Source organism: Physeter macrocephalus, chromosome 9 (genome assembly GCF_002837175.3).
Source record: "Physeter macrocephalus isolate SW-GA chromosome 9, ASM283717v5, whole genome shotgun sequence".
NCBI lineage: Eukaryota > Metazoa > Chordata > Mammalia > Artiodactyla > Physeteridae > Physeter > Physeter macrocephalus.
The window spans coordinates 57,613,561-57,625,230 of NC_041222.1; the positions used below are offsets into that span (position 1 = coordinate 57,613,561).

General features: G+C 46.6%; 1 protein-coding gene across 3 annotated transcripts in view; it reads right to left on the bottom strand.

Annotated features, from left to right (window-relative positions):
- TTC39B (tetratricopeptide repeat domain 39B) overlaps nucleotides 1-8,946 on the bottom strand; it is a 137,764-nt gene extending 128,818 nt beyond the window's left edge. The window contains exon 1 of one of the 3 annotated variants that reach the window (XM_024126748.3): nucleotides 8,728-8,946. In XM_024126748.3, the coding sequence (XP_023982516.1) occupies nucleotides 8,728-8,769 (42 nt within the window). In that variant the 5' untranslated portion in view covers nucleotides 8,770-8,946. Of the gene's footprint in view, nucleotides 1-5,444; nucleotides 5,576-8,727 lie in introns of those variants that run through there. The other 2 variants (XM_055087213.1, XM_007114712.4) reach the window with 2 other exon arrangements.
- Between the last annotated feature and the right edge of the window lie 2,724 nt (nucleotides 8,947-11,670).

Consider the following 11,670-nt stretch of genomic DNA (forward strand, 5'->3'; position numbering starts at 1 on the left):
CTTGAACAACAAGCACTCGGGCGATGAGTTTGCACAGATGATAACATCTGAGTGCTTCCGGCAGAGGGTCCTGGAGCCAGGCCTCATTCCCCTCTCTTCCGGACTCTCCCACTCTGTCATCTGTGTTGCCCGCCTCCTCTCAAAAAGATCCTACCCCATTTGGTCTGAAAAAACGATGTGAGACTCTGAGGTTTGTTGCCTTTAGCTCTGAGTGGAAGGACTGTGATTCACGCATGGAAAATAGACCAGGAAGCCCAGAACTCTGGGGCAAAGCAGCCTAAAGAAGCAGGGCGAGAGAAAAGGAGGACAGCGAACCTCAGAGAAACCCTGACTGGTCCTGCTGACCGCACCAGAGTCGTGGGTCCAGGGGTTCTGCGTCTGAGAACTTAGCTGAGGGTAAGAGTCCATGTGACAAAACACAGCCTATGGAAGTACTCGATCGTGCCTGACTTGTCTGCCTCCTTAACTAGTGCATTGCAGGTTACAGTCATCAGTTTAAAACTAAGTACTTTGGAAAGGGGGCTGGGAAAGGAGAAAGTGAAACCAAGAAATGGGATCATCATTGCATCCTTTATCAAAAAAAAAAAAAAAGAAAGAAAGAAAGAAAAAGAAACACATTTCCCAAATGTGGGAGGATACATATGTCAAGGAAGAAAATTGAAAAAAACAAACGAAAACAAAAAACCCAAACTGCTTAGCTGAGCGTTCAAGACCTACCAAAATCTGCTGGAACACCCACAGCACTGCCTTCCAGCCTCAAGCACAGAGCCCTCGAAGAGTCTGCACTTCAGCCTCCACCAAGCTCCACCCAGGCCCGGGCATGTCCCCCCGCTGCTCTGTCTGCCTGAAGGAATGAAGACGTGATCTGCTCTCCATGGCTGCCTGCTAAAACTCCACCCTTCAAAGTCCAGATCCCATGTCACCTTCTAGATCACAAACGTCAAAGCCGAGAACTTCAGAAACAGATCATCAAGGTCAATTCCTTCCGGTTACGTAAGAGGAAACCAAGGCCCAAAGGGGTTAAGTCACACAGCTGGGCAGTAAAGACTTGGTCTGGAAACCAAGTTAGCTGATCTGACTCGGGGGCGGAGGGGCAGGGAGGCACACGCCTCACCAACACCTTCAGGGTGAGTGACGACCCCAGGAAAGCCCTCTCTTCCTCCTCCTCCTCCTCCTTGAAGCCCCAGGCCTGCTTACAAGCTCGCCGAACTCTCCCCTCCATTCCAGGTGGGAGTGGTTTTGTGTGTCCATATTCCTGATCGCCTGCTCCAGAGGGATCAAAACCATGTCTTTCCCATCGTGTTATCCCAGTACCTAGCTAGCGCTGCACAGACCGGGCCTTCAGGGGGCTGTAACAGTCATTCGACAAAACAAAAACACCAGAAAACAACCTCTCTCCCCACCTCCGGTCCTGTCTTCCTCCAATCAATCGGCCTCCATGCACTGCCAGAGGGACCCACCTACAGCACGGCTCTCACCACACCTCTGCTCAGCTGAAACCCTTCAACGCACACCAGCACATCATGATATCCACGATTCTGCATGAAAAACTTAGAAGAGCCCTTCCTGCCCTTGAGCCTCATTTCCTGCCACCCAGGGCACCACAAGCACTTCTTCACCTCCGAACCCTATGCCTGCTGTTCCCTCTCCCCGGGAAGCACTGCAAGAGTTCCCTTTGTCCCCAGCTCTCTTCTACATGCCTAACCCCTACTCATCCCTCAAGATCCACAACGTCTAAGAAACGGCCTCCTTGAGGAAACCATCCCTGATTACCCATTCCCTCCCCCCACTCCAGGTGAGATGCCCTCCTCCGTGCTGCCAAAGCACCTTGGCATCCCTCCTGTGTAGTTCTCAGCACAGAGAATTGCATCCATTTGTTTACACACCTGCCCCCCACCTCCCACTAGACCATCACTTAGGGCAGGAGCACCTGGCATAAAACCCATACATTAACTTAGACTGAATAATCTTCTCCTTCACTAGTTACAATCAGACCCAACAAATATACATAGTGCATCACTTCACTAAAATATTGTAAAATATAGGTCCACAGATCTCAGCAAAAAAAGCTCTTACTACACACCCAGTCTTTCAATAAAGAGCTCAAGATGCATAATGGCATTATGAACTGCCAGGAAGTCAATACGTCAAGAGTCCCTTTAGAGAGGTGTGGTGACCTAGCCAGTATGGCCGACTGGCCAGAGTGGCTCCGAGTATGTGACCGACTCCCACTAAAGCACAGGGATGGAAGAGGAAAGTTCTGACACAGTGACCAAGGGGAGGTTTGACAAAGGGAAGCTCTCCCCAGGAAGCCTCTCAGCGCCCAGGCGAGTCCCCGGGCACTCCTCTCCTGGGAAGTGAGCACACAGTAACTTCAGGAGACCTGCCTGAGCTGGCCACCAGGGCACCTGAGACTGGGGGCCGGGGGACTGTCAACAGACAGCCAGACGGAAACCACTAGCCTCTCAGAATTCACAGTATCCAGTTCACACGGTGCATAATTAGTAACAGCACCCGTGCGCAGGGAGCTAAGATAGGAAGGAAAGCAAACAGCTAACCCAAGGAGGAACTGATTCCTGTCGAAGAAGCACGCCTGCACCACTGGACTTGAGGGGGAGGTAGGAGGTGTGGGGCAAAGGGGACGTGAGCAGAAAATGAGGGCAAGTTTCACTGAGAAAGTAGCATTCCCAGAACAGATGGGCTTTCAAATGATTCAAAATTCAACATGTCAGGAAAATTGCCTGTTTGTTAACCTGAGCTGGCATCCAGGCTGACGACGGTAAGCTGATGCTATTTTCTTCCTCTCGCTCACCTGCAGGACCAATTTACAAACATCCTTTCCTAACCTTGCCCAGATTCATCCACTCATAAGCAAATGGCCGTGCTCCCTCAGTAAGGAAAGTCACAGTGAGCCAAGCAGGTGAGTCGATTCTGCATGAGGTCCTTCCCCACCCTCCACACCCACCGGAAGGCTGAATCCTACCCAGTTGTCTTCTTAGGTAACAGCACCCCCAGCCAGCCAAGAATCATCTCTTACCGGCTCCTCCCTTCCCCCCATTCCACTGCCCCTCCAACTGGAGAACAGGCTACCAGGTCAATTCCTCCTCCAAGCTCTCCCTGAGAAGTCCCTTCTTTCTGGCCTCCTCTCTCCAACCCCATGACCCCTGCTCCACTCCAGCCCTCATCACCTCCCATTCTGAACTGTCGCAGCAGCCTCTTGCCCTTCCTGCCACCACCTCCAGTCTGGCTGCACCAACTTCACCAGACTTAGCTTCCTAAAATAAATAATTGTATCACTCTTGCCTAGTTAAAAAGCCCTCTGGGTCCCCATTTTTTAGGAGATCGCAGCCCTCAAAGGCACTCCTCCCCATATGCTGAGCACCTTGCTGACCCCAGGGTGTGCTCTCATCCCCCCCCCATCTCAACTTCCACCCATGCCTCTGCCTTATCACACTTGCTCCACCTAGCACACGCTTCAAGATCCAGTTCAGGGAGCTGGATTCTTCCAGCTCCATTCTTCTTCCTCAAAATTGCTTTGCCTATTCGGGCTCTTTTGTGTTTCCATAGGAATTTTAAAAGTTTTTGTTCTAGTTCTGTGAAACGTGCCATTGGTACCTTGATAGGGATTGCATTGAATCTGTAGATGGCCTTGGGTAGTATGGTCATTTTAATAATATTTATTCTTCCAATCCAAGAACACAGTATGCATTTCCATCTGTGTAATCTTGGATTTCTTTCATAAGCATCTTATAGTTTTCAGAGTACAGGTCTTTTGCCTTCTTAGGTAGGTTTATTCCTAGGTATTTTATTATTTTTGATGCGTTGGTAAGTGGGATTGTTTCCTTTATATACATACTACTATATATAAAATAGATGACCAACAAGGGCCTCCTGTATAGCACAGGGAGCTATACTCAATATCTTGCAATAACCTAAAATGGAAAAGAATCTTAAAAAGAAAAAAATATATAGAGAGATACAGATACATTTGAATCACTTTGCTATAGACCTGAAACTAACACAACATTGTAAATCAACTATATTTCAATAAAAAAAAATTTTTTAAAGACCCAGTTCAAATACCACCTCTTCTTTAAAGTCTTTGCCAGCCGCTAAACGAGGGCAACCAACCATTCCCGTTTGCACCTGTTGTCCTGGAGTAATTACTGAAAGCAGCACACTGACTTCCCCAGGGCCCTGCTGTGGATGATAAATTATATGGCCCTCCTACCTAAAATCTACCCTGACCCAAAGACAGCGCTCATTACTTGTGTAACTGTGTCTTTTGCTAGAGCGTGTGTTCCTCAAGAGCAATCAAGCCATCTTATCTCAGTATGGACTTCCAGCACCTGAAGACTGCCTGCACCTGGGGAGGTGCTCAATGAACACTGATGGAATGAAAGAATGAATCTGATCCGAAGAAAACTGTAGCAATCAGTTTTATCTAAACTTCATCTAAAATGCCAGTGGGGAAAATTTCTAAATCAGAATTAGATCGAAAAAATCCTGGGCCAAAAATTCAGGCCATGAAAGCATCTGTCACATAAACCATTTCTTTCCCTAATCCAGTGTTTCTCAACATTTTTTTCAATATTGTCCCCCTGCCCCAGGAGCCTTTTTAGACATTTTTTTCCTAACCACATCCCCCATGAAATGTTAATAGCACAGAGATATATCTGTACTTTATACATAAAAAAGCAAGTATAAAGTTATTCTTCTTATATAATAATAATGGCAATAAGAATGTTAAGTCACGTTTTAAAATTTAAAGCTATTAACATTAAACTTTGTATTTGCTGAGTAACTTTTAATGTAATTTTAATGTAAAAAGGTGATGTATCAAATTATACATAAAATTTGCCAATTTCTACATAATAATAGCAATGTAACCAAATTTTTCAAAGACTTTCAAAACTGCTATTTTTCCAGAAAAGGTAAAACAATTGAAAAAAAATCTTCTTAGAAGTTATTTTTCATGAACTTAACTCTTGTTTTATATGAGAAAATAATTTTTAACTTATCCAGCTGCTACATATTCAGATATCATCAATAGTTTCTCTTTTCAATACTTGGCATAGTTATTAGTGGGTTGAATAATTCTAATAGGATTAAAGAATAAAATATAAAGTACTTTTATTTAATTTTCAAATCCCAAGTCACACACAAAGCAGTGTGGGTCAAACATAAGCACTTAACATCCACAAGGCAGCCAAAGCCAGCCCTAATGGATAAGGAAGTCACCAACAGAGATATGACTTCAGGATCAAGCTACTGATGGACAGAAAGTTCTCTAGTCATAGCCATCTATTTGCCATAGGTTTGTAGTAATGACCCTGCATACATTCTGTATATCTTCCATGAACTCAATGTCAATGTTGCTTGTGTAATACCCAAGAAAAACCAATGAGAGAAATTTAAATGTTAAGAAGTAAGATTTTACCCACCAAGCTTTGAAGGGCCACAAACCACTGGAACATCTGAGAAGTTTCTGCCTCCCTCCAGAACCAATTTTTGCTGCCCCTGAGGCTGCAAGCCCTAACCTCTGTGTTCCCACGTTTATCCTCCTAGCACCTAGAGAAAAAAACAAAAAACACCAGTTTACCTAAGAAAACACCCCATCCCACAACTATCATAAGGGCCCCTCTACTACCATCATCTCCTTGGGTACTTTGAAAGAAAAGGGATTCCCATACTATTAGCCTTTCTCCCAAACAAAGGAGCCCCCCACCTCTAAAAGTGTAGACTTTTGGAGCTAGAAGAACACTCGGGGCTCATGGAGCCCCTCCATCTTCAGATGAGGAAACTTAAAAGAGCCCTAAGAGGTTGAGAGACTGGCTCAATCAAGGTCACTATATTGTTATAGACAGAGACCTTGTCAGCCTGGGTCACTGTTGTATCTCCAAGCTAGGACCAGGCTTGGCACATAACACAGTCAGATGTTTGCACACTTAATGAATGAATGGCTACTGGGCAAATTAGTGACAGAGCTGAAAGCCCAGTTCACCTAATTCCTAACCTACTACTTTTCCAACTACACCAATTTGTCCCTTTTTACTTTCCTAGAATATCAAATAGTGGCCTCAAAGACTATCAAATTTATATTAAGTGTTTGAAAAGCTTCCCAGCTCTTTTAGTTTCACACATCCAAGAAGTTGAAGAGCAGGGTCTTGTGCACTTGTGGTAGAGTGCTTCAGTCCACTGAAAGTGAGGGACTTTCCACAAATAAGTCAAGGGTACTCGGCTGACAATGCATCACTTCTTACTTGCTTACCCTGCCTTGATCTCTTTTCTAGAGTTCTTGTTCACGTGCCATATCTCCTTACCCAGACTGAGAACCGTAGAGAGCCAAAACTGCCTTCCGTTTCTAAGACACCTACTAAGTTTAAGCACGAAGCAAATGTTCAATAAATGTTTGCAAAATTTATTCCAATGGAAATGGTGCACCATGAGGGACAAAAGTGCATCTGGCATGAACAAAAAAATTCTGTTTGTACTTTGCTCATTTCCTAGGACCAGTAGAGTACCTAACATGTAACGGGAGCCTAACAGTTACTGAATTTTAAAAAACAAATGAAAGATATGGCAAAAACTGAGAAGTTATTAAGCATAGTCTTCATTCATTCAATAAATTCATTGAATTTATTCACTCAATAAATATGTATTACCAAGTATCTGTGTGCCAGGCTCTCTGCTGCTCTGAAACCTAATTTCCCCCACAGAGCTAGAGCCCTCCTCCCTAGCAAACACATGGCATTAAGTTCACCTTGCAGGCTGTGGGCACAGCTAGGGTAGCCATGTCTCAATATGCCCAAGACAGTCCCAGTTTACACGTATTGTCCAAGCGTTCTCTCCCAACAATGCCCTGGTCTAGAAAATTATATCACCCTAAGTGTAGCAAATCTTTTTCAACAAGAAGCCCAGGGATTCAAACATTTCACTCCACATTTACTAGCTACTCCCAGTGCCTTTATTTTGGCTGTGCCATGCAGCATGTGGGATCTTAGTTCCCCAACCAGGGATCGAACCCATGCCCCCTGCAGTGGAAGGGCAGAGTTCTAACCACTGGACTGCCAAGGAATTCCCTACTCCCAGTCTTGTTTCCTTATTTCTAATACAGGCATAACACATTAAACTAAATGGTTATAAATAGAAAAGTGGCTGGGGACAAGGCTGGGACATCAGATTGAGACTACACTGTAGAGAGCCTTGCATGCCAAGAACAGGGATACATAATTTAATATACAGCAGGGAGCGATAAAAACCTTTAAGGGAGAAAGTGAATGTATAGTCAAAGCACCATGAAAGTGTTATGACGTTGATTACAGAAAAGATCTAAGACAGGAGGAATGAAAAAAGCTGGCTCCAGGTCGTACCAAAAAGACAGCCTAAAACTAAATAAAGAAAGGTTGTCACAGATGAAAACGGCAACAAATATGCTATTTCATCATTTGCCTTTATGTGTAATTTAAAAGTTTCAACAATAGATGCAGCTATGCAAGCTCTAGTTCATTGATCTGTGGTCCTGATACCCTCCTTGGAAGGCACAGGTTGTAAGGAAGCTTCTGGACAGTCCGACTTGCCCTCCTGTCAGCCAGTCGTGTAAAGGAGCTGGAGTTCGGTTTTTGTTTTATTTTAAGGGCTACATTTCAAACATAGTATTCGTTGTCAAAAGAGTTTCCCAACACTGAAAGAGATGGACAGGAAGCTTAACCCGCCAACTCCAGATCTTCCACTATTGCATCATTTGAAACTAAGCCTCCTCCGGCAGAGACTTGTAAAATTCAAGTCAGGTAAAATGGCAGAAGCAGCCACTCAGGGTGCTGCTGCTGCAGCCGCCGCCGCTGGCCTCAACTTCAAGCGCCGGAGAGCGCGTCTCTCCGGAGCTGCCAACTGCTCAAAAGAACAGTCGATAAATCAACAGGTCCTGCTCGCCCGCCCGAGGGTGCTCAGACCCGGGCGCGCCAGCCACAGGAGGAAGTCGCTAATTATTTAAAGACAGGCGAGACCACTGGAGGCCGGAGTCGGTTCTCCAAGCGCCTTCCCTCCGTCCACCACCCACAATGGGAACCTGCTGGGAAAAGGCCCGGGCCCCGTACACAGAGGGGAAAGCACCAATTCCTGGGCTGCTGCTCCAGGTCCCTAGCCCTCCAGCCCCTGGGCAGCCCTGCAGTGCAGACACCCCGAGGGCTCCTTTTTCCTCCTGCTGTCCCCCTCCTCTCATCGATTGCAAGCCTTTCTGTTCTGCCACCGGCAACTTCCAGAGAAGGTGAGATTCCCAGGTCAAGAGACGATTCTACAAACTCTAAAGGGCCAATGTCGGGACTTCAGAGTCAGACCTCATAAAGCCCAGGCGTCCCTGGTGAGGCTCAGTACTGCTCTATACTGCGGGTCCTGCGCTCCCGCGCGTTCGCACCCATCCACCCGCTGGCCGGACGTGGTGTCCTCCGATCCGCAAGAGCCCACGGTGCCGGCGCCCGCAACTTCAGCAGCGCCTCCGCTCCGAGAGCCGCAGAGACCCTCCTCGCTCCAGCGAGGACAGACCTCCCAAGGCCTGGTGTCCCCAGCCGCAACCCCTGTCCCTTCCTCCGGGCGGGAGGCTGCAGGTCCCAGACAGGGAACCAAGGGGGCGGGACCTTGGCCGTCCCTGCCGGACTCGCTCAACCCTGCCGAGCTCGCTCATTCCTCCCGGGCTCCAGGGACAGTGCCCACACTCCCACCGGCCAGTACCTCGTCCGCTTCCAACTCTGCTCTGTTGCCTACGAGCGCCATGTTCCTCCTCCGGCTGCCGCCGCCCAGAAACCAAACAGGGAACTCAGAGCCAACTCAGTTTCTCGGCTCCGGGCTCAGCCCAGCGCCGGCAAGGGAGGAAGAGGATGACCCAGCGCTCCCGCCGGGTCCCGGGCGGGGCCAGCGCGCAGCTGAGCGTGTGCTTTCCCCGCCCCCGGCGCCCGCACACCAGACGAGCATCCATTTCCCGAGCCGGCGCCGGGTGGAGGGCCTCTACACAAGCTCCGCCCCCTGCAGGCCTCGCCCCGGCCTCTACGCGGCTCTGACTAGAGTAGCCAATCAGATTCCCCAACGCTTTTCCGCCTCCAGACGGCATCCACTTAGGATCCACATGGGCGGGGTCATTCCGTGGGCGGAGTCACCTCGTGGGCGGAGTCGCCTCGTGGGCGAAGTCACTGGCGAACTTCGCTGGTCTGGCCCACTCTCTGGGAAGGCACCTGAGAGTACCAGCTTCCACTACTCTGTGAGGAGGCCTGGAGCCAAGAGAGCGCTGGGTTAACGAGGCCAACCAAGGTCAAAGCCACCTATCCCTGATGCCCCTTTGAACCGTCCACCTGGTCCCTGGGCCAGTGCCAGTCCCCTTCCCTCGCCAGGTGCGCACTGCATCTCGCAGATGGTGAGGCCAGAGAGCAGCCTTGAGTCAAGGTCACAAGTCACCCAAAGGTCTCTGTCATTACACCTGTCCAGACACTAAGTCAGGGACATCATCTTCAGATACAGGAATGCTGTGTTTGCTTCTGTGTATGTTTGAAAAATAACAGAAAAACCACAGGACATATATTTATACAACTTAGAGCTCCTCTACTCCTCCTCCCAATATCCTGTCACGATGACCCATTTTGTAACCCCAAACATATGTGCATAATTCGTGTTTGAACTATAAGATCCATGAGGGTGGGGATGCTGTTTGTCTTCTTCAAAACTGTATCCCCAGCACCTAGAACAGTGCCTTACACGTAGTAGATGCTCAACAAATATTTGTTGGCTTCGTTTAGAAGTTGATTCCTGCATCTAACATGTAAGGTAATTGAACTATCCAACTGAAAAATTATAAGCTACATTTTTTAGGGTATTTTGGGGGGGGGTGGTCAGCTTTATTTTACATACAATAAAATTCACCAAGTTGAAGTTTGTAATTTGATAACAGATGTTTACAAAACACCATTCCAATCATGAAAACACACCCAAAAAGTTCCCTGTGCCTCTTTGCTGTCAATTTCCTTCCCCCACTCCCTGGCCTCTGGCAACCACTGATCTGCTTTCTGTCACTCTCATTTTGCCTTTTCTAGAATTTCATATAAATTCAATCACAGAGCACATGGTCTTTTGTGTCTGGCTCATGAAGGGCTATTTAATGGTCAACCAGAGACAATTATAAAAATTGCTAACATTTATTGAGTACTTATTATGTGCCAGGACTATGCTGAGCCCCTTGCATAAATTATCTCCTTTACCCTTCATAACCCCATGAAGTAGGTGCTGTTAACTTACAGATGAGTGAAATGAGGGTCAGAGAGTTTAAGTAACTTGTTTGAGGTCAGACAGCTATTAAGGAAGTAGGGATGCCAGAATCTGAACTTCAGCAATCTGACCTTAAGGCGTGGTGGTAACCATTGTTCTGCACTGCCTCCAGCCACCACCTTCCCTTTCTTTCTCCCTATTTGTTTCAGTAGATCAGCTGCCTGCACATGTCTATTACACATACTTTCAGTGAGTCACCCTAGCATCCTTGAAACTTGCTCTACAATTTTAATGAGTCACTATGTACCTTTATACTAGAAAAATAAAATGGCTTCTACCCCACAAGCAACATGGAAAAAAATGGATTAGATTACGGTGATGATTGCACAACTCTATGATTTACTACAAATCCTTGAAGTGTATAATTATAATGGGTGAGTTTTATGGTCATGTACATTATATTTCAATAATGCCACTTTTAAAAACAGGTTAACACATTCTTTCAGCACTCTTAGAATCAGATATGTGGAGCTAGAAAGGACCTAGGGGTCATTTAATTCCAGTACACCTGAAAGTTTCCATTCCTCCCCCAACCTCCTGTTTATGCTTAGCTTTCTGAGGCTGGATTTCCTGTCTGGGTCCAGATTCCACTCTGTATTGCTCATGCATGATTCCGTTTTTTAAAGTTCTAAAATTTAGTTGGCTCCTAAATTAATATCACATTATTTGACATTGAACTATCCTCTGGTGGCTTCTTCCTCTCTTGTATGCTTTATTATTGTCTTTCAAACTTCAACTCCTCAAATTTTGAAGAGGTACAAAAGAACTTGGCACTAATTAGTGGCATGATTATGTTATAGTGAGAATTAAGTTTAATTTTTCAGAAATCATTCTTATAGATAAAAGTTGGTAATTTTTTTAAAATCAGAGATCAAATCTGAAGCCCCATATACTTTAATAAAAATTAACTTAATTTATTTATTTATTTTGGGCTGCATTGGGTCTTCGTTGCTGCACATGGTCTTTCTCTAGTTGCGGTGAGCAGGGGCTACTCTCTGTTGCGGTGCGCAGGCTTCTCATTGCGGTGGCTTCTCCTCGTTGCGGAGCAGAGGCTCTAGGCACGCGGGCTTCAGTAGTTGTGGTGCGCGGGCTCAGTAGTTGTGGCGTACAGGTTCAGTTACTCCATGGCATGTGGGATCTTCCCAGACCAGGGCTCGAACCCTAGTCCCCTGCATTGACAGGCGGGTTCTTAACCACTGTGCCACCAGGGAAGTCCTGCCTTGTATACTTTTTTTTTTAACATCTTTATTGGAGTATAATTGCTTTACAATAGTGTATTGCATGTGGGATCTTCCCAGACCAGGGCTCGAACCCTAGTCCCCTGCATTGACAGGCGGGTTCTTAACTACTGTGCCACCAGGG